At 60.9% G+C, this 22,187-nt stretch overlaps 1 protein-coding gene across 4 annotated transcripts in view; it reads right to left on the bottom strand.

Moving 5' to 3' along the window:
- The window catches only part of SLC12A7 (solute carrier family 12 member 7), a 42,361-nt gene that overhangs the window by 8,310 nt on the left and 11,864 nt on the right, over nt 1-22,187 (bottom strand). For 2 of the 4 annotated variants that reach the window (XM_056135081.1, XM_056135082.1), the window contains exons 1-16: nt 16,851-17,031; nt 8,706-8,797; nt 8,504-8,626; nt 8,161-8,307; nt 7,535-7,589; nt 6,780-6,910; nt 5,959-6,200; nt 5,348-5,559; nt 4,665-4,832; nt 3,819-3,917; nt 2,496-2,553; nt 1,711-1,885; nt 1,286-1,404; nt 813-911; nt 352-471; nt 6-110 (exon numbers count right to left, since the gene is read on the bottom strand). In XM_056135081.1, coding sequence (XP_055991056.1) covers nt 6-110; nt 352-471; nt 813-911; nt 1,286-1,404; nt 1,711-1,885; nt 2,496-2,553; nt 3,819-3,917; nt 4,665-4,832; nt 5,348-5,559; nt 5,959-6,200; nt 6,780-6,910; nt 7,535-7,589; nt 8,161-8,307; nt 8,504-8,626; nt 8,706-8,797; nt 16,851-16,968 — 2,063 coding nt within the window. In that variant the 5' untranslated portion in view covers nt 16,969-17,031. Of the gene's footprint in view, nt 1-5; nt 111-351; nt 472-812; nt 912-1,285; nt 1,405-1,710; nt 1,886-2,495; nt 2,554-3,818; nt 3,918-4,664; nt 4,833-5,347; nt 5,560-5,958; nt 6,201-6,779; nt 6,911-7,534; nt 7,590-8,160; nt 8,308-8,503; nt 8,627-8,705; nt 8,798-16,850; nt 17,032-22,187 lie in introns of those variants that run through there. The other 2 variants (XM_056135079.1, XM_056135080.1) reach the window with 1 other exon arrangement.

Genomic DNA, 22,187 nt, shown 5'->3' with positions numbered 1-22,187 from the left:
CTCACCTCCAGTTCTTGGTATGGGGCGGCCCGTGCTCCACACGCAGCAGGGCGTAGCGGGCCGCGTTTAGGGACAGGCCCCGGATGCCGTCGCCCCACTCCTTCTCGGCCCTGATGAGGAGAGCGGCAGTGAGGCCAGGCCCAGAGGGTCCGGGGTAGTCATGGGCAGGGCAGGAGAGCAGGAGGGCAGGAGGGGCAGGCACCCAGTTCCTTATTCTAACCCCCAAGGAAGAAAGTGCAGAAGCCCCTGCAGTCCCAGACCTGCCTCTTACTGCACCAGGGGAGAGTGGACACTGCTGGCTCAGCCCACAGCAGCCGCGTCCTTCCCCCCAGACAGACCCCGGAGCCTCACCCTCGGTACTCGATGTACTTGTAGATGCAGCCAGCGATGAGCATGGCCGAGAGGGCATAGTACCAGGAGCAGATGAACATCAGCGCCAGGCACAGGCTCATGCCCAGGAAAGACAAGGTCCTGCGGGCAAAGCTCAGCTGCCCACTCCAGCACCGACCCAACAGCTCCCGCTCAGCTCTCCCCGACCCCACACCTGACCCCCAGTCCACACCCCACACCTGAGCCCACAGAACACACTCCCCATTCTTTTACTCCACACCCCAACCTCACACCCTAACCCCCACCCCCAGCACCCAGGCTAGCACCAGGCACTGAGGATCATGGGCCCTTGGCCTCCCCAAAGAACCCCTGGCACCCAGGCTTAGGGTGTGTGCCCTGGGAAGTGCCCAGAGGAGTGCCCAGGCGAGTGTGGGGGTGCCCAGGGGAGTGTGCCCGGGGAGTGCCCAGTCACCAGTGCTCACCAGTGGTAGTACTTGAAGCGTGGGCGCCAGTTGGGTGTTCGCAGCAGCGTCTGCACGGCGCAGGCCAGGTTCACAAACATGTAGCACATGAGGAAAAACCTGGGGGCAGGCAGGGAGGGGTCAGGTGCCTGCAGCACAGCCACCCCAAGAGATGCCTATTCTCACGAAGCCAGCTGGGATGAGGGCTGCGTGCTGTGCCAGGGTCGCAGACAGGAAGGATGGGTTCACATACATGAGGAGGACAGGGTCACACACACGGGGAGGATAGGGTCACACAGGGAGGACCGGTCACACAGGGAGGACAGGGTCATACACACACAGGGAGGACGGAGGACGGGGTCACAGACACAGGGATAACAGGTCACACACACGGGGAGGGCAGGTCACATACACAGGGAGGGCGGGTCACTACATGGGGAGGACAGGTCACACATGGGAGGACAGGGTCACACGGAAGGTCGGCACGCACTCACATGGAAAGGATGGGGGCCACACTGTCCAGGGAGGCAATGAGGATGCCAATCTCGCAGATGAAGGTCGTGAGCAACAGCGCCCACGTGGGCTCCCCATTGGACTTCCCATGACCAAACACCTGAAGAAAGAGGGAGGGTGCGGGGAGCCCCCTTGGGCTGGGGAACAGGACGCTTCCCTCCTCCGGAGAGAGTCAGGGTCTGCCAGGGTGAGTCCAGCACAGGGCAGCCGCTATGGTGAGGTGATGCTGTCCCTGTGGAGGGCCCAGGCCGTGTCTGGTAGACAGGGCCACGCCCGAGAGATGGAGGCTGCTCTGACCTCCCCACCTGGGACAGTGGTGACCCCTCCAGCACCATGCCCATGAGGGTCACACGCAGAAGGGCTCTGGGCTGCCCCACGGTCCGGGGGCACCCACCGGGCTGCCCACCTGCAGGAAAGGTATGATCCCATCGCGAGCAATGGCCTGCAGCAGGCGAGGGGCGCCCGTCAGGCTCTGCAGGCCGGCACCGCAGGTAGAGAAGAAGGAGCCGATGATGATGACCCAGGGCGATGGCCAGGCCAACATCCCGATGACCAGCTTGCCCTGAAGCGCCTCCCCAAACCTGTGGGCAGGTGGGCAGAGCTGAGCTGAGTTCAGGGACAGGGCTGGGTAGAAGGGTCTGGTGGGGGAGCAAAGACCCACGTGGAGGACCGGACTAGAACACAAACGGGTGCCAGGCGGGGGCAATGGGTGGTGTTGAGGAGGGTCAGGCCAGCAGGCAAGGCTGAATGGAGGGGCCAGGCCAAGTGGAGGGTGGATGTAGGGTTGAGGCTGTGGCTAGAGGTCAGAGCCAAGAACTGGGCTAGTGGCCAAGGGCAGGCTGACTGGAGGGGTGGGCTGGGGACATCTCAGAGCCCAGAGCTCCCTGAAGGTGCCACAGTGGGGTCACTGCAGCCTCCCCAGGGCTGCGGCCTCACTGCTGGGCAATGAGAAGCCAATGGATGTGCCGAGAACAGGAGTCAGGCCACAGGTGGAGCTGAAGAGTCCTGGGTCAGCACAGTGGGCAGCCCCCTGCCCTGCACACAGCAGACCCTGGCTCAATCCCCAGCCCCCCAATAGGGTCCCCCAACCCGGCCCGGAGTGATCCCCGAGCACTACAGAGTGGGCCCCCAAACAAACAAAAACAAAACGTCATCCATCAGTGACAAGCTGGCTCAAGGCCAAGAGCTTACTTGTCCCGCAGGATCACGCCTTCGATGCAGGCTCCGAAGAGGATGATGCAGGAGAGGTCTGTGGGCTGGTCAAGGAAGCTTGGCTCATATGTCATGGGGCCTGTAAGCTCACCTGCCCCCCTACCCACCATATACCGGCTCACCTGCCCTCCTATCCACTTGCTCACCTGCTGTTCCCTGCTCTACTGCCCACCCACTCACCACACACCTGCCCACCTTTTCTCCTGGCAACCAGCTCACCAGCCTCAAACCACCTGCCCAGCACCGCCCTCCCCCCAGCCACACCTCTTCTGGGTGAGACCTGGTGGGTCGAGGTTGCCCGCAATAGCTGGCAGAATTGGTGTGGGACAAGCCAAGATGGGAGAGAAGCCTCCCTTAGTGCTGAGAGGCACTACAGACACGGGCATGCAGACACAGGTATGGAGACACAGGCATAGGGACATGCAGTCACAGATACGGGGACATACAGACACAGGGACACGCTATCATAGACACAAACACAGGAACACGTGGTCACAGACACAGAGACACGCAGTTGGAGACACAGGGACACAGTCACAGGGACACACAGTTACAAATAGAATCACTGAGACACAGCCACAGTCATAGGGACATATTCACAGACACGGGGACACAGTCACAGTCACAGGGACACAAAGTCACAGGGTCACAGTCATAGACACAGGTACACAGTCACAGACACAGGGACAGTCACAGGGACACAGCCACAGTCACAGGGACACAGTCACAGACACAGGGACAGTCACAGGGACACAGCCACAGTCACAGGGACACAGTCACAGATACAGGGACAGTCCCCAGGATATACAGTTACAGACACAGGGACAAAGTCACAGTCACAGGGACACAATCACAGACACAGGACACAGTCTCAGGGACACAGTCACAGACACAGGAAAACAGTCACAGTCACACAGTCACAGACACAGGGACACAGAGACGCAGGGAAACAGTCACAGGGACACAGTCACAGGAACACAGTCACAGACTCAGGGACACAGTCACAGACACAGGAACATAGTCACAGGGATGCAGATACAGGGACACAGTCGCGGGGGCACAGTCACAGACACAGGGACACAGTCACAGGGACGCAGACACAGGGACACAGTCACAGACACAGGGTCACAGTCAGGGACATGCAGTCAGACACTGGGACGGGCAGTCACATCCGAGAGGTGTGAGGACAAGCCCTGGTGTGTCTGATCACTTCATTCCTGAACCCATGTGGAGGTAGAGCCCTGCCCCACAGTGGGGACGCACAGCCAGTGTATTCCTGGGTCCCACACCCTTCAAGGATACAAATGAATGATGTTGTCACGATGGCCAGGATGGTCCCTGTGGGGATGGACTTCTGGGCATCCCTCAGGTCCCCAGAGCGGTTGGAGCCGGCCATGATGCCTGTGAGGAGACAGTGGTGGCCATGGGCATCAGGTCAGAGAGAGGTCAGGTATGTCAGCGTCAAATACAGATCATGGTGGGGGGGATCAGATGGAGGTCAGATACACAGTGCTCACAGAGTGGGTGTCAGGTCAGAGGAAGGTCTGGGTCACATGGGGGCAGTGAGCCTCTACGTGTAGTGGGAGGGCATGAGTCCCATGTGTGCAATGTGGGGGCAGTGAGCCCCATGTGTGCAGAGGGAGGTGTAGTGAGTCCCATGTGTGCACTGAGGAGGGCAGTGAGCCCCATGTGTGTGGTATGGGGTGCAGTACGCCCCGTGTGTGTGCAGTGGGGGGTGCAGAGTCCTGTGTATGCAGTGTGGGGTACAGTGAGCCCCATGTGCATATAGTGTGGGGTGCAGTGAGCCCGTGTGTGTGCAGTGTGGAGGGCAGTGAGTCCTGTGTGTGCAGTGTGGAGGGCAGTGAGTCCTGTGTGTGCAGTGTGGAGGGCAGTGAGTCCTGTGTGTGCAGTGTGGAGGGCAGCGAGCCCCATGTGTGCAGTGGGGGGTGCAGAGAGCCCCAAGTGTTCAGCAGGAGGGGGGCAGTGGGTCCCTGTGTCCTGGGTACCGAGAGGCCCTCGCACTGTAAGGCTGGCTAATCTGAGGTCCTTTTTTCTCTTGGGCCCTCTCAGCTGTCACCTGCGGTCACTTTCCCGTGGTGCCCTTCACCCATGCTCTGACCCACAGGAGGTTCTCTAACAGGCACTCACCAGTAACAGACGGGAAGTAGATGCCAACCAGCATGGTGAAGTAGGTGGTGATGTCACTGAGCACGTAGGGCAGCCCGCTGGGCCTGCTCTCCTCGGCCACAGGCACGGAGGGCACCCCCTGCTTCTCCACAAACGCCCCTTTATCTGCATACGTGCTCCACAGGTTCTCTGTGGAGGAGCAGCAGTGATTAGCTCCAGAACCTTCCATGACCAAGGATGGCAGCAGCCCCAGGGATGGGGACATGAGAGACACAGGCTCAGAGGCTGGGCAACACAGGCCTCCTGCATGGGTCTTGGGCCTGCTCTCCCTGGGTGACCGTGGGCCATGGCCTGTTGGGTCCTCGGTGCCCCCAGCCTACTGCACCAGCTGCATCACTGTCCCTGGAGGTGAGGAGCCTGCGTACCTGACTCTCAGGGGCAGCAGCCTCGTGTGGGCACAGGACGGGGTCCATGCAGCTCTGGGGCCCCTGGCGGCTAGGCACTGCAGGGACAGGCACACGTGGCCTGGCTGGGCAGGGCCAGGGACACAGTCTCAGCCCCGGGTTGCCTCTGCAGAAGGGATCCCTGGTCCCAGAGGAATGAGATAGGGGATCTAGCCCTCTACATTTCCCACACTTAGGGCCGCAGACCCTGCAAGCAGAGGACAGGTGTACGTGGGCCTGTGTCCACAGAGCAGGACTCACCCAGCAGGACGCCACTGGAAACCCCCGGGATGCCTTGGATTTCAGACACATTGTTCTGGATGAAGTACTCATCACAGGAGGTGCTGAGGGCAGAGCCATTGCAGAATAGACTCCACAGGGTCTCAGGTGCCGAACCATTGGGGCCGATGGGAACCTTGGTGCAGGCGTCAAAGCCACGGCGGGCAAGTGTGCGGTTCCCTAGCAAACACACCCTGCGTGGGGCAGTGGTCAGTCAGCCGGGCTGCAGGCCATCCCAGGCCTCCCTGAGATGGTCAGTGTGCAGGGCAGTTGAGAGTCTGTCAGCAAAAGGACCCACTGCACTGTCCCCACCTTTCCCCTCCCCCCCCACGGGACCCACAGTCTTCCCACAGAGACCCCCAGTGACTATTATGTGCACAGGGCAGCCCAAGAGTGCCACACCGGGGGACTCCATGCTCGTACACAGCTAGGACTGTGCCCACTGCCCCCCGGCCTTTGCACCTGAGATAGGGCAAGACCCTGGGTAAGGCCAGAGCCATCTGCCCACCGCCTGCACAGACACTGGCAAGCCCAAACACAGGCGCCAGGAGAGACTCTGGAGTAGCCCCACGGTCTCCCTGAGACACACTCACGGGACGTCCGGGGGCTCCAGCGCACTCTTTATGACCCCGGCGTAGATGGCCATGATGGAGAGCACCACACAGGCCAGGAAGACCAGGGCCAGCTTGTTGACATACTTGACGCCCACAAAGACCACAGTGGCCATGAGCGCCAGCGTGCCCGTGCCGTACACACGCATGTTATTGAGCATGACGGCCGCCTCACTCTCCTGGGACTCGGCCTGGAAGACGGTCGCCCCGGGTGAGATGTACGTCTGCAGAGAGAGCGGGCCGTGAGCCACGGGAGACAGAGGCCGCCTGGCCACCCCTTCCCACCAGAATGCTCTCGGGCAGAGCCTGGCAGTGAGGGACGGACAGGGACAGCTGGCACAGGACCCACATTCCCCCTGGCGAGGCTGCATGAAACCACAGGATTTCCCACTGTGCTCCCAAAGGGACAGCTGGGCATTTCTGTGACTGGGCACCTCCTGCTCAGAGCTGCACTGCAGACACCTAGGGCCAGGCCCCTAACTCTGGGGGCACGGGAGGGAAAGATGGAGGAGAGAAAGGGGTAGAGGAAGGGGAGGAGGACGGAGGACAGAGAAGGAATGAAAGATGGAGGGCAAGGAGGGGGGATGAGGCGGGAACACGAAGCAGGCTCCAGAGGTTGGAACAGGGGTAGAGAGAGATGGAAAGGGCATTGGTCAGCAAGGCTGGCACCAAAAAGCCCTCACAGATAGCCATGGGACAGGAAGTCGTGCTGAACCTGAGTTTCATGAGAGCTGAGGCTGATGACAGGACAGTTGGGGTAAGACATCGGTCAACAGGCCCTCCCACTGCCCCATGGCACTTACCAAGAAGATCTCGATGGTCCCCAGGATATACATGGCCCCCGCAAATGTTGTGCCCAAGTAAAAGCACAGGCCCACAGCACCTCCAAATTCAGGCCCCAGGGAGCGAGAGATCATGTAGTAGGAACCACCCGCTGCAGAGACCAAGAAAGCAGGGCTGCAGTGGACGTCCCCAGGTAGAGACACCCCTCACACAGGTCTGCAATGGACGCCACACAGAGACCGAGAGAAAGCAGACCTCAGTGGGAATCTCTGGGCAGAGACCTCCCCCCACTCCCACAGGCCTGAGAACAGCCATGGGAGCCTCTGTGGAGTCTGGGACCAGGCTCATGGCCTGACCCCCCTGCCACCAGAGAGCAACCAGGAGATTCCAGGTGGCTGAGGTCGGAGACCCCTGGGTGTCCCCAAAGCAGAGCTGAAAGTCCCAGCTACACTGGTGGGGCCACCCTGAGGGTGCCCCTCCACCCCAACCCTTGCCTGCCTCCCCCACTCCTATAATCAGTCCACGGAGGTCCTCAGGATGGAGCCCCTCACACCCGCCCAGACATGAGCACCACTATGGACACATCACTAAGGAGGCCCCCGGGACCAGTAGTCAGAGTCTGCAGAGAACAAGGCGTGAGCAGGGGGATGCCAGAAGCAGCCTTGTGGCAAGTGCCAGTATCCATCCTGAATGGTGCCATAACAGCCTTCACCTGGCCTGGGGCAGGGGTGCTGGGAGGGGAGAGGGGAGCCCTGCCCAAGCCGCCCGCCCTCACCTGGGACCACGCCGTTGGTAGCAATGGCACTCATGGAAATGGCCGTCAGCATCGTCTGCAAAGATAGACGTGGGGTCAGAGGGCTTCCGAATGGGGTACAGGGAGCCCCAGGCACCTCACCACTCCTGACACAAATGTTTGCGGAAGACCCAGCCGAGAAGCTCAAAGCATGCACCATCTACACCCCACTAACCCCGGGCTGAGTGCCTGCAGGTGGCCTGGCACTCACTGGGGCCCCACTAAAACCAGCTTCCCTGGTGCCCCAGGGGTGCTGGGGCCATCAGTGCTGTGGGCTTAGGCTGCATGTCCCAATCCTCCACCCCTGGACAGGCCTTGGGGCAGCCGCTGGATCCCTGCAGTTGTGAGCAGCCCCCACTGGCCCAAGGAATATGCTCCCACGCTAGACTCAGTCAGGGGGCAGGGTTAGGGAACATTCAAGCAGGAGAGGGGGCTGCAAAGGTCCCGGGGCACCAGCAAGTCAGTGCTCAGAGTGGAGTGAGGGCAGAGCTATGAGCACACCCGCACACCCCCGCGAGCAAGGAGGAGGGGTATGGGGCAGACAGGGACGCCGAGTGACCAGGGGCAGGTGCTGGGGCCGAGCGCGCCCATGGGCACCCAACACTCACACAGGCACAGCACATGGACACAATGAGCAGTGACTCCAACACGCCGGCCGCGCCCACGATCCACGCCAGGCGCAGGAAGAGGACCACACCCAGAATGTTCTGGAGGCATGGCAGGTAGACGCCGATGAAGGTGCCCATGCGTGGGCTCTGCAGAGGGACACGGTGGCTGTGCTGAGGGAGGGCGCACTTGCCCAGTGGGCCCCAGCCAGGCCACAGGGGAAGGCTTCACCCCCAGGAACAAGGGGCGTCCACAGAAGACAGCCACACAGCGGGAGGAGGCGCCCCACCCCGACCTCAGTAGGCATGCGGAGGGTCCCGGGCCACGTCGGCCCGGGTCGCCCACCTTGGCCTGGCGCCGCCGGCTGTCCTCTGCCTCCTCATGCTCCACCACGCCCTGGCTCAGGTTGGTGTAGTTGGCGAGCTTGTTAAGCAGCGAGGATACCATGGGGTTGCTGTCCATCTCCTCCTGCAGGTGTCGGGACAGTCACCCCAGAGGGCAGCAGACGGCCACATCTCAGAGCAGGCCGAGCCCTCCCGGGACCCACCTCGAAGAGCGCCATGTTTCTGCCATCCAGCGAGCTGTCCCGCTCCACCTCCACGTTGATGAACGGGCTGTTTTCCCTCGGGGTCCCATCACCTGCACACAAGACTCGGGTCAGAAAGGCACAGGGCACTGGGGTCAGGATATCCCGGGGACTCTGGACATCAGAGCCCAGGAGCCATGTGACCATGCATCCCTCCATGTCACCTACCACCTCTGCCGAGGGGGAGGGGAAGAGCCCCTCAGATCTGCCCACAGGGGTGCAGGTGATGGGGAGCTGCAAGACCGCGTCAAGGCAGCAGAGCAGTCAGTGGGGGGTGAGGGGGCCTTTCTGTGGAGGGGCACCAGGAAATAAAACCGAGTCTTTCTCCTTGACCCTGGAGGTCATGCAGATGAATCCACCTTCATCCCCAGCACACACAGTCCCTGAACATGCCACTGAACACAGATCAGCAAACATACCCAGCATGGGCCCGCCCACACGGGCCACAGCAGCCTGTGCAGGTGAGTGACTGAGCGTGTGTCCATCATGTGCTGCCTGTGTGGACATGTGTGTGGGGGGGCATGGAAGGGTGACATGAAAGTGCCGCACCCAGGGGGTACGGGGTGAGGGACCCCGCCCAGATGTACCTCCTGGAGCAAGACCACAGGGCCCCTGGCAGCCACATGCTTGTCTACCCCGAGCCACTGAAGGGGCTGCAGGTGCCTGAGAGGTCACAGCAGAGGACATACAGCCTTGCTGGCTTGCTGGCGCCCCGCAAGGAAGAAACCCGAGCAGGGCAGACTTCCTCTAGTCGATAGCCATGTCGCGCTGCAGGGACCAGAGGGACCATGTGGTGGGGGTAGGGTCAGAGACAAACTCATGGTGCTGGCCAGGGGATGCCTGGGGCAAAGCCGAGTATTGCCTGGACAGTGCCATGTGGCCTGGTCTGGACGGCTGGCAGGAAGGGCCCCCACCTGCTCTCGGCTCCATCTGACCCCACACCAGAGCACTCAGGTGGGGGTCCCACGGCCAGTCTGCTGCTGAGCTGACAAAAGACACTCATGTCCTCCCAACATTGACAATGAACACGGCTCCAAGGGCAGCAGGACCCCCACTGGCCTCCTGCCCAAGGGTACAGCTGGACAGGGAGGTGACACACGCACTTCAGCTCCACAGTGGGAGGCAGGGACAGAGACACCCAGAGTGAAGCCCAGAGGCATGTGGCAGGGAGAGGGATACCCAGTGAGACCCAAAGACACATGGCGGGGACAGGGATACCAGTGAAACCCAGAGGCACGTGGCGGGGACAGGGACCCGGCAGCACGTGGCAGGGACAGGAACACCCAGAGACCCGGCAGCACGTGGCAGGGACAGGGACACCCAGTGAGACCCAGCGGCACGTGGCAGGGACAGGGACACCCAGAGACTTGGCGGCACGAGGCAGGCCCTCCATTAGTATGGGAAAGCGGGACATGTTGGGGCCATCTGGAGGGAGGCTACATAGAGGGAGTCAATGCCGCCATCCTGAACCCCAGGACAGCCCCCATTAAGCCCCGATACCCTGTACTGGGCACCCACAGCACAGCACATCCTCACAGCTGCCCAGAACTCAGAGGTCACTCACCGGGGCCAGCCCATAGTGGCCAGGCTCACGCCCGCTCATCCCCCAAGAACAGATGCTGGCAGAGAGACAGTCACGGAGCCCTAGGGAGGCTGAGTCTGCCACCCAGGGGACTGAGCCAGATCCACATCCAAGTCCCTCTCTGCCAATGTCCTGCAAAGCCATGTTTAACCCCACTCAGAGCTGGAGGTCAGGGGTTAACCCAGCCCAGCCCCCACAGAAATGTTGATCTCCAGATCCTGTAGGGTCTGAACCCGGCAGAGGCCGGGCCCTCGAGTGGGGGTTGCAGGGGCCCCCGGGAGGCCAAGGGCTAGCCCCAACCCCGCTCAGACCAGCTTCCCACGGACTCAAGCCTGCGCACACCCAGAGCCAGGTGCGAGGGGACAGAGACAGGCCTCTCCGTGCAAGGTCTGTGCGTCCACCCAGAGCATCTCTCCAGCCCCTAAAGCCTGCTCAGCTGTGATGGATGATTCACTGTTCTGGAGCCCCCGCCAGGGACACACACCAGCCACCAACTGGGAGGCCCAGAGGCCTCATCCCAAGCACCCGCACCCTCGGCTCACTCAGTCCCAGGAACATGGGAGGAAGCACTAGGGGGTCAGGGCAGATGCTGACCCCCCAGGAGGGCAGTGCCCTAGCAAAGACAGCTCAGGGACAGGCCCTCGCCTGGGGGTTCCTTCTGAGCAGCCCCCCCTCGGAAAACAAAGGCTCTGTGGGAAGACAAGGCCTCAGTCCAGAGAACAAGCGGGGGCAGTAGAATTCAGCGGTTCCGACCGCAGCCTGGACAGGGTGGTCAGCTGTGGTGCCCATCCCCCCCGCCGGGGTTCAGGTTACAGCCACCCCATCTAGAGGCGCGATCTCCAGGCACCGGACATTCTTCCCCCATCTGAGACTCCCCAAGGGGCAAAGTAGGATCTGGGGCGTAGCCAGGCCTGGACGCCACCCTGGGCCCACTGGCTGGGTCATCTTCCAGCAGCTGCTCTGTGAAAGTCCCAGAGCCCCACAACACAGTCCCCGCCTCACTCACAGCCTACCCCCTGCCCTCAGTCTGGGCAGCAGAACTCATGGTGGGGAACACAGGGGAAGAACCAACTCGCAGGGATAAGTGCGCTGACCACTCACGTCACACAGGAAAAAGACAGGCCTGCCCCTCCTGGTTTCTAGAAAGCAGGACCCTCAGCAGGGACCCCACCCAGGCAGGCAAGGCCTCAGTTCCTGCCAAGCACTGGTACTCAGCAGGGCCACGGCAGGCGGGGCCACGGCAGGCAAGGCCACAGCTGGTAGAATCTGGTCTGAGAAATCAGAGCCAGAGGGACCATGGTCTGAGAGATCTTGGCTGGCAGGACCCAGCCTGAGAGATCACAGCCTGGAAACTATGAGGTTCGGAGACCACAGCCTGAGAGACCATGGCCTAGAGATGACGGCCTAAAAGATCACATCCTGGAGACCAGGGTCTCAAAGACCACAATTTGGAGACCACAGCCTGAGAGACCATGGCCTAGAGACCACACCTGAGATAACATCCTGGAGACCAAGATCTCAAAGACCACAGTTTAAAGACCACAGCCTGGAGACGACAGCCTAAGATCATGGCCTGGAAAACATGGCCTGAGAGATCACAGTCTGAGAGACCATCGCCTGAGGGATTACGGCCTGGAGACCACGGCCTGAGAGATCATGGTCTGGAGACCTCTGTCAAGTCCCAGACCCTGTTCCTGTGGCTGACCCCATTAACATTCCCCTTCCCACACCCCTATTCCACCCCATGGCCACCAGGGACAAGATTCGATGCAGATGCTTATCCTGATCTTGACACTGGGACCTAAGGCGGTGGCCTCCAGGCTACAGGCACTGCGGCCTCCCCAGGCAAGTGCTGGGAGCCTGTCACAACCCAATCCGGGGTCTCCCCTGGAGAACACAGACCTCACTGCTGGAGGTATACCAGTCCCCACACACTGGCACCCCAAGCAGGCATCAGCTCCATACAGCTATAAGGGGACTGTGCCTCCTTATAGGACCTGAAGCCTCCCTCTTGCCTCCAAGAGCCCCTTGGGACAGGATAAGGGTAAGGGGGCAGGGTCAGTGACCTACACTGTGCACAAGAAAATGTTGCGGACACACACCCTCAGAGAAGCAGGCAACACAGTAACACACTCCAACACACAACACACAGCACACAAATGACCTTGAAGGACCCTTATCCAGAAAGCTTCTCAAGGGGAACACAGAACTTTCCAGACAATACCTGTCCCTAGAACAGGAGCCCCTCACCCTCTGCAGCTATTGGTAGTGCCAGTCCCTGGTTTGTACATGGTGACAAGAAGATGGAAGGTGACAAGCATCCTGAGTGCCAGGGCTCAGAGGGTGCCAGCGACCCAGGCCCCTGGTCCCAAGGGCCTGCTCCTGTTACTGATGTGGGCCCTCCGTCGGGGGACAGCTGAGACCCGAGAACAGCCCAGCACTTCCCTCCCAGGTTCCGGCCTCACCTGATCCTCCCCAGTGGCCATCCTCCCCACCCATTTCCCCGTGACCGATCCTGTGCTTGGGAGCCCATCTGCAACTTGTGGGTGCCCTGAGTCAGCAGGGGCAACCGTGGTGCCTGGAAGACAGACCAGCCCGGAGAAACCAAGCACTCAGGACTCACCCCCGAGCCCCCCAGCCACTGGCGACCAGGCAGAGCGCAGGCCAGAGCAGCAGCCCAGGCAGAAAGCCAAGAGCTGCTCCAACCCCAAGTATCAGTGTAGATGGCCTCATGCTCCTGCAGGCTCCCTTCCAGCCCCCAAAGCCCCAGAACGTGACTCCAGGACCACCCCCATCACTGTGGTGGCCATGCACGGGGTGCCGTGGGCTGGGCTGGTTCATCTGCCAACATGGAGAGCCGGGCACTGAGACCAGCCTTTATCTACTGGGACCAGACCATAGCTGGGTACAGGGAGTGTCGAATCCAGCACAGTGTCAGCTGCGCTCCATCACTGCCGCCCCTCCCCTCCCCTGCCCATCAAACACCCTGCTCCTCTCTACTCCTTCCCCTCCCCTCAACCCTGCGGGTGTCCCTGATGCCCAGTCCTGGTGCCCGCCAGAGACACTCATCTGCCTCTGGTGCCCCAGCCTACATCAAACCTCATACCCACAGCACGGGCACCTGTCCCTGAGTCAGCCTGCTCAGCCCAGCCATCAGCCAGGACACAGGGGTCTCAGGGACAATGGCCCTGCCATCATGGACAGGTCCCACCCCAGCTGCCTGCCTATGTCAGAGGGACCCTGGACTTCCTGTCCCAAGTGTAGCTGGGACTCTGGCCCCATGGCCCATGGCCCAGCTGGACAGTGGTAAGGCCAGGGACACCTGAACCCCAATGCAGGAGTCCAAGGGTTGCCCAGACAGTGGACCCCACCAGTTGTCTCAGGCACCAGGTACCAGGGGAAATTCCAGCCACGGCTGGGACCTGTGTGCCCATCTCGGGGTGAGTGGTGCCCCCAGCCCAGCACACGGGAGCCTCCTGCACAGAGGTGGATCTGGAGTGGGGCCACACAACAAAGACCCCTTTAGCGGTGCTGACAGCAGACTGCTCCTCTGTCCGTCAGATGCCCCAGTGCCAGGGCTCTGTAGGGGGCCCACTGCTCCCATGACAGGGTCACATCTGCAACATCTGCAGCTCCCACTTCAGGATGGAGGTAAGGGCCGAGGGCTGACTGCAGCCATCCATGTTGTCAGGCTGGGCCCACTCCAGATACCCCCCTGCTTCCACCAGAACCCCTCGAGAGGCACCTGGCCAGTGCTCTGAGCTCGGGGGCACTGTCCTCCTTGAGGGGACTGGCTGGTTCCTACACCCCACCAACAGCTCCGCTCCCACAGTACCCACACAGCACAGAGACCAAGGGACTTGAGAAGGAAGCAGAACTCCCGCTCAGATCCCTGGGAGAGAGCTGGGATAGAGTTCACAGCATGACACACAGGAGCAAACATGCACACATGTGGACACAGAATGCACTCACACACCTGCACACAGAAACAAACGTGCACACAGGAGCAAACATGTACAAAGGAGCAGACGAGTACACACCCATGCACACAGGAGCCCAGCCATAACCCAGGACACAGGGATCTCAAGGACACTGACCCTGCCATCATGGACAGCTCCCACCTCAGCTGCTCTGCCTAGGTCAGGGGGACCCTGAATACACACACACACCCATGTACAGAGGAGCAGACACACACAAACACACACACACAAACACCCCCCCCTTGCACACAAGCAAGCACAAACCTGCCCATGCACACATGCATGTTCAAAGTCATGTGCACGCACCAGCTGTGCCTGGACTCTGAGCTGCCCTTGCACAGCGAGGTCCCCAGTCCCTCTACTCTATTCCAGCCTGCCCCTCACACTCCCTGACAGGGTATCCTAGCCCACAGCTCAGGAGGCCCTCCTGAAAGGCACTTTGTCCCGACACCAAGCAGCAGCCCCTTGAGGGCAGACAGTTCGCTCAAAGGTGAGGCTGGGACCAAATCAGTGGCATCTGTCCCTCTCCACACTTCCAGGGAGGCTGGGCCCATGTATCAAGGACATGTCCCATCCTACAGAAAGCAGTCTGCCAGCCACCAGGCTAGGAGACCACAGATGGTGAAACAGCCACGCTGGGGGCCACAGTGGGCAGCCACGCTGGGGCTACAAAGATTAGGCAGCCACACTGGGGACATGAACAGTGGGCAGCCATGCCAGGGCCACGAATGGTGGGCAGCCACGCCAGGGGCCATGGATGTGGCCACGGACGGTGGGCCATGGGAAGGATCTCCGCAGAAGGGCCTGACCTGATGAGACAGCAGTCCCGGGGGGTAGGGTGCTGCAGCAGGACAGGAGTGGTAAAGGGTGGGGAGGCCTGTTCCCCGGCCCCTTACTCAGCCCCACCCTGTGGCTGCCAAGCCACTTCACACACCCGCCCAGCTGGGAAGAGGAGCCAGATGGGATCCCCAAAATCGATGGCACAGCGCCCCCGGCTCCTGGAGGTCAGAGTGTCCTCTGAGTACACCCCCTGGCCCTCAGGGAGCTGTCTTCTCAGGGCCAGCATACTGGCCAGGACAAGACTGTCACGGCAGTGCCAGGCACCGCTGGACAGAACTCAGCATGGTCTGGCCACCAGAGAGAGGGCACCCCAGGGAAGTGAACCCGAGCCTGTTGGGGAGAGAAGGACAGTGGGCAGAGCCCCTACTGCTCCGGCCTGGCTTCACTTAAGCCTGTGCCCCCGGGGCTGGCCCCCAGCTCCTATAACCCTCCTGGGGTGGACCAGTCATCTCTAAAGTTCCTGCCCGAGTGGGTCAAGGCTAGTTCAAGGTCAGGACTTGGTTTCTGTCCTCTGTCACACAGCACAGGCTCTCCAGATACATCCACACATGGCTGAGGCATATCTGTGAAGCACAGCAGCCACGGTGCTGCCCACAGGATGGTCTGTCCCTCCTGCCGCTCACTCCCAGGGTGTGGGAACAGAGCCCACCAGGCCCAGCCCACCGTGAGGGTCCTCAGACCATCCAGGACCCACCCACGTGCTAGAGTGCCTGAGCTCTTGCACAAGGAGTGTCCAGGCAAATGGAGCAGAAATAGCCAGGCCTGAGCAAGGAAAGTGAGTTAGCCGTGAGCAGGGATGGTGGGCCAGCCCTGAGCAGGAAAAGAGGAGGATCACCCCTGAGCAGGGACAAAGGACGGTCAGCCCTGAGTGGGGATAGAGCGTGAGATCTGAAGGAGGACAAAGGAGGGTCAGAGATGAGACGGCAGTGGAGTGTGCCCCCGGCCCCGGTCCAGGGAGGGTAGCCGGAGGCTCCTGGGGGAAAGTCAACAAGAACAGGACTGTTGCCTCCCCCACGGGCAGCAGAGCTCTGTGGACAGGCCAGGGCAGCCCAGTGCACCAGAGGAGGTGTGGCTCACACCTGCCTGTACCCCCCTTCTCAGGGGCTCAGAACCACAGCTGGGCTGGGGGGCGGAGGGCTGTGCCCTCACCTCTGCTCTCAGGCCCCCTCCCGTGTGGGGTACAGAGCAAGAAGCCGCCCTCGCCCAAACAGGACACTAGGGGGGCGACTTGCCCGGGCGCCCAGAGCCTGGCCCTTCTTGCCAGCCCACTGAGGGCCCCCTGCCTGGGTCCGGCCCACGCCACGGAGAGCCACGGAGAGCCACGGAGAGACCAGCCCTGGCCCCTGCCCACCCAGCCCACAGCAGGGGCCCTGGCAGGGGCCACCCCAGCCTGGGGGATGAACTTGGAGGAAGTGGCCCCCAAGAGAAAGTGAAAGTGCTAGAAATCGGCCTCCAGGGCCCGGGCCGGGCGGCCTGGCCGGCTGGGGCCGTCCCGCGGGGCCGGCTGCCCTTCTGGAGTGACCCCCCCGGAGCCGGGCCGGCCAAGCGCAGCCTCCGGGCCTCGAGGGGCCGCCCTCCGTGGCCTCTGCCCCACCGGGCCGGCGGGGGCCCCACGGGCCGGGCGCGCGCCGAGGGGCCGCACGCGCCCCTCCCCCGCCCCGCGCCGCCTTTGTCCGGCGGCCGGGCAGGTGCGGCCGCGCTCACCCGCGCCCGGGCCGTCGGGCTCGTGGTCCTCGGGGGGCGCCTCCGTCCGCTCCGCCTCCCCCGCCTCGCCGCCGTCGGCCCGCGCCTCCACGGGCACCACCGTGAAGTTAGTGGGCATGGCCACGCTCCGGCCACTCCGCGCCGCTCGGGCCGCCCGCGCTCCCCGGTGCAGCCGTCGCTCCCGCCGACGCCGAGCCGGACTGAGGCGCCGGGCGGGGCGCGCGTCGCCGGGGGCCGTCCCGGGAAGGCCCCGCCCCGGGCCGCCGGGACACGCCCCCGACCACGCCCCCGCCCCGCCCCGGACCTCCCACGCGGCTGCGAATCGGCCCCGCCCCGGCCCCGCCCCGCCGCGGCCCCGCCCCGCCCCGCCCGTCCACGTGACCTCACCTGCTGCCGCCGGACTCGTAGGCGCGGCGGGGAAGGCGCCCGCCGGCCTTCTTCGCTGTCCTGGGCGTCCCCTCCCGCCGCCCTCGAGCCCGGACTGTCCCCCGGCGCGGGTCCCTGCCCCCGGCGAGGCCCCAGAAGGAAGATTGACCCGGGACAGAGCCGTCTAGGGCCGAGGGAGGGTGAGGAGCAATTCAAGAGAGACTCAGCGAGGAGGAGCTGAGAAGGAATGAGGAGGAATGAGAGGTGAGGAGAGGTGAGGGGTGAGGAGAAGGGAGGAGCGAGGAGGTGTGAGGAGTCATGAGGGATGAGAAGGAAGGAGGGGTGAGGAGAGGTGAGAAGGGTGGACTGAGGAGATGTGAGGAGCAATGAGAAGAAATGAGGGGTGAGGAGAGGTGAGAAGGGAGGAGTGAGGAGGTGTGAGGAGCGATGAGGGATGAGAAGGTATGAGGAGGAATGAAGAGTGAGGAGAGGTGAGGGGTGAGGAGAAGGGAGGAGTGAGGAGGTGTGAGGAGTCATGAGGGATGAGAAGGAAGGAGGGGTGAGGAGAGGTGAGAAGGGTGGACTGAGGAGATGTGAGGAGCAATGAGAAGAAATGAGGGGTGAGGAGATGTGAGAAGAGAGGAGTGAGGAGGTGTGAGGAGCGATGAGGGATGAGAAGGAATGAGGAGGAATGAAGGGTGAGGAGAGGTGAGGGGTGAGGATAAGGGAGGAGTGAGGAGGTGTGAGGAGTCATGAGGGATGAGAAGGAAGGAGGGGTGAGGAGAGGTGAGAAGGGTGGACTGAGGAGATGTGAGGAGCAATGAGAAGAAATGAGGGGTGAGGAGAGGTGAGAAGAGAGGAGTGAGGAGGTGTGAGGAGCGATGAGGGATGAGAAGGAATGAGGAGGAATGAAGGGTGAGGAGAGGTGAGGGGTGAGGATAAGGGAGGAGTGAGGAGGTGTGAGGAGTCATGAGGGATGAGAAGGAATGAGGTGTGAGGAGAGGTGAGAAGGGAGGTGTGAGGAGCGATGAGGGGTGAGAAGGAATGAGGAAGAATGAGGGGTGAAGAGAAAGGAGGGATGAGGAGCCATGAGGGGTGAGGAGGGTTGAGGAAAAAGGAGTGAGGAAAGATGATGGGTGGGGAGTGAGGAGGAATGAGGGAAAATGAGGAGCAGTGAGGACTAAGGAGGAGTGAGGAGGAGTGAGAAGTGATGAGGAGTGAGGAAGAATGAGGGGTGAGGAGAAATGAAGTGTGAGGAGAAGGGAGGAGTGAGGAGGTGTGGGAGGAGCCATGAGGGATGAGAAGGAATGAGGAGTGAGGAGCAATGGGGGATGGGAAGGAATGAGGGGTGAGGAGAGGTGAGAAGGGAAGAGTGAGGAGGTGTGAGGAGTGATGAGGGATGAGGAGGAATGAGGAGTGAGGAGCAATGGGGGATGGGAAGGAATGAAGGGTGAGGAGAGGTGAGAAGGGAGGAGTGAGGAGGTGTGGGAGGAGCCATGAGGGATGAGAAGGAATGAGGAGTGAGGAGCAATGGGGGATGGGAAGGAATGAGGGGTGAGGAGAGGTGAGAAGGGAGGAGTGAGGAGGTGTGAGGAGTGATGAGGAATGAGGAGGAATGAGGGGTGAGGAGAGGTGAGGGGTGAGGACTGTCTAGACCTGACTGTCCTGTCCCAGTGGCCTCCATGCAGCCCTCAGTTCCCTGCTCGTTTCTAGGTCAGGGTCTCTTTTCACCCCCGAGTGCCGGTGGGGTCCTCCAGCTCACTCCCAGAAGAGGTCAGATGCAGAGTCAGGGCTGCAGACACATTCCAGGAAAAAGCCTGAAGGCAGTGAGTGTGAGGGTGCTCTCTCCCAGGGTACCCCGTCCCCATCCCACTCCCAGAGTCACAGGAGAACCACCCACAGACCAACCCTCCCTGTCGCTAGGAGGTCCTTGCTGATGCAGACAGGGACAACCTGGGGAGATGTGCTCAGAAGCTGCCTGTGCATGGCCTGATGGCAGGATGCTCCTGGAGCCCCACTCTGACCCATGGGGCTGCGGTTCTGAGTGTGGACAGGCCTGGGATAAGCTCCAGGCTTACCCAGCTCCAGGGCACAGACAGCACCTGCCCACCACATCCCTGCATCCTGGCACCTCCTCCTCCTCCAGGTCAGCACAGATGCAGAGCCACCCACAGAAAGGGGCCCATCTGGCCTGCAGCCCCCACAGAGGCACCCCCCCAGGACCTGGGCCACTTAGGAGGTCCCTGGAAGTACCCAGGGAGTCTCTGTTAGGCCGACCCAGGACTCTGCCCTCTGGGCTCTGCCCTCCACTGGGCCACCAAAAGGCCACCCTGACTTCACCAGTCTTGCTGCTGATAGTGTCTCCTGTGCTTATACTGCTTTGATCAGGAAGCAGATCACAGCCCAGAAGCAAGGTCACAGGGCCAGCCTGGGATGGGGTTCCTGCAGCACACTGCTCAGCAGCATCCACGTGCTGCAGGGGGGCAGCTCGGAAGGACAGGAGCAAAAGTGAGGGGACCACCATGGGGATGTGCTGTCCCCACTGGCAATTCATAGGTCTGTGGCCCGACTCCACAGAGACCCTCCTACTCCTGGTACTAGCCAAGGGCAGAACCTAGGGCACTTGTCTCCAGCATGGGCACACCAGTGCCCACCTCACAGCCCCTATTTATTACTGTTCCTGGGCTCAACCAGAGGGGAAGAGGCCCCTCCCCCAGCTCCACCCCCTACTCCAGGACACAAGGAAGAGCTTTTCCTGCAAGCTAGCCTTCTGTCAGTGGCTCTGAGAGGGAGGCTGGGGTGGAAAGGCGCCCCCTAACCTGAAACAAGTACATCATCTTGCATCCCCAACAGCCTGGGACCCTCTAACAGAAACTTGTGTCCTGAGGAAGTGAGGGTGTGGCCACTAAGGGAGTGTTTTAACTGGAGGGACACACCGGAAGCAGGCACCATTTTGGTAAAGAGATGTGTGTGCACAGATATGCACGAGGTTCATCTGCACGATATGCCCAAAGCTTATGAGACATATATGCACTAGGCTTGTATGTGTTCACAGACATACATGTGTGTCCATTGGCATGTATATGCATGCATGCATATACATGGGCTCATGCATGTAAACAGGCATATGTGTACATACATGCACAAGGATTCTTGTGTGTACACCTACAGGGCACACCTCCTGGGGAGGAGATGGGTTGGGGTGGGCATCTGGGATCTGACCCCTGGCTGCACTGAAATCCACACCTGGGGGGCACAAGGTGTTTGTTGGAACACAGCACTTTCCAAGTATCTCCACACAGAGCTGCAGGGGAGTTGGGTTGTTACACTGTCCTATTATTACCCACAGCCCAGATAAGGTGCTCACAGTTGTCCAAGGTCAGGCACCATCCTCCATAAGACCTATCCAGAGCTCTGATTCCCTCTGGGGGAGGGGAGACAGACACTGCTTGGTGTAACAGTGCCTGTGACGACGTGCCCAAGAACCCAGAGGGACCTGCATGGGGGTTCTGGGAGCTTTTGTTGTCCTGGCTAAAGCTTCCAGAGAGCTGAGGAAGCTGTCCATTCCCCAAGGGTCTGGAAAGGTGCATGGCCAGATCCAAGACTGTATCCAGGGCTGCCCCGTCCCTCAAGCCGGGCAGATTTCCAGTTACAGGACAGTCCTCTGCACACATGCGACACACACAGAATGACATGATGCAGCACAAAGCATGCACACACACAGGCACACACATGGGATGTGTACGTGTACACACCATGCAATTACAGACAGGCTCTTGCTGACACTGCTTGGTGCAAAGGCCACAAAGCACTGCTTGCAGTGTTCTCAGGGGGTCCCTGGTGCCATGACCAAGTTTGTGACCCAGCCACGTCTGCCACCACGGAAGGAAAAGATCCTGGTCGTCATTGAAGTGCAAGGTCACACGGGCCCAGCACCAATCATAGCTAACCTGCTTCCACGTCAACCAGATCCTTCTAGAAACACAGGCCAAGAACATCTAAGCAGGGCCAGCAAGTATAGAGAACACAAGCCTACGCCCAGGCTGCCAAGACACTGTCTGCCCAGGAGAAAGGCAGAGCCCAAGGCCAGAGAGATACTTGGGGGGTGGGGTCCAGAAACACCAATACACCCCCACACCTCATGATCCCCTGAGCACTGCTGGGCCCAAGCAGCACAGCACTGCCAGAGTCAAGTTAGGCCAAGCATCGTAGGGGAGGCCCTCTGAGCACTCCCAAAGGGCAAAACCAGAAAAAAAATGTACTTCCAGGTAGGGGCAGGATGGGGTGGAGAGGGAGTGGTTAGCCTGATACCTACAGACACAGCAGTGGAAAGGACCAGCACATTTGCCGAGACAGGCCCCGCACTGACTGTCGGGTATCGCGGGCAGGGATCCCACCTGACCCAGGCTCAGTACATCACCCAAATACTGCAAGGGATGAGAATATAGCTGCCCTCATGTGGACAATGAGCCTGCAGGCAAGACATGGGGGCCAGAGATGCCACTTCAGAGAGTACAGGTGTGTGTGTGTGTGTGTGTGTGTGTGTGTGTGTGTGTAAGTGTGGGCTGTCTCGTGAGGGTGGTATGATTTCAACCCTGCATATGAATGTGACTTCACTGCATGTCTGAGGGTGTGTGAGTTCACCCCTACATCTGAGGGTATGGGTGTGAGCTCACCCGCGTATCTAAAGGTATGAGTATGAGTTTACCACATGTCTAAGGATATGAGTGTGAGTTCTTCCATGGGTCTGAGTGTGTGAGTGTGAGTTCACCCCCACATCTAAGGGTATAAATGTGAGTTCACTCATGCATCTGAGAGTGTTGGTAAAGAGATGTGTGTGATTTTACCTGCGGGTCTGAGGGTATGAGTATGAGTTCATCTGTGCGTTGTGTTTAAGTTCACCCGTGCATCTGTGAGGGTGTGGGTGTGAATTCACCCACGCTTCTGTGAGAGTGTGGACATGTAGTCACC

The sequence above is a fragment of the Sorex fumeus genome, unplaced genomic scaffold (genome assembly GCF_029834395.1).
Source record: "Sorex fumeus unplaced genomic scaffold, SorFum_2.1 ptg000110l, whole genome shotgun sequence".
NCBI lineage: Eukaryota > Metazoa > Chordata > Mammalia > Eulipotyphla > Soricidae > Sorex > Sorex fumeus.
This window is presented reverse-complemented; position numbering and strand designations above follow the sequence as displayed.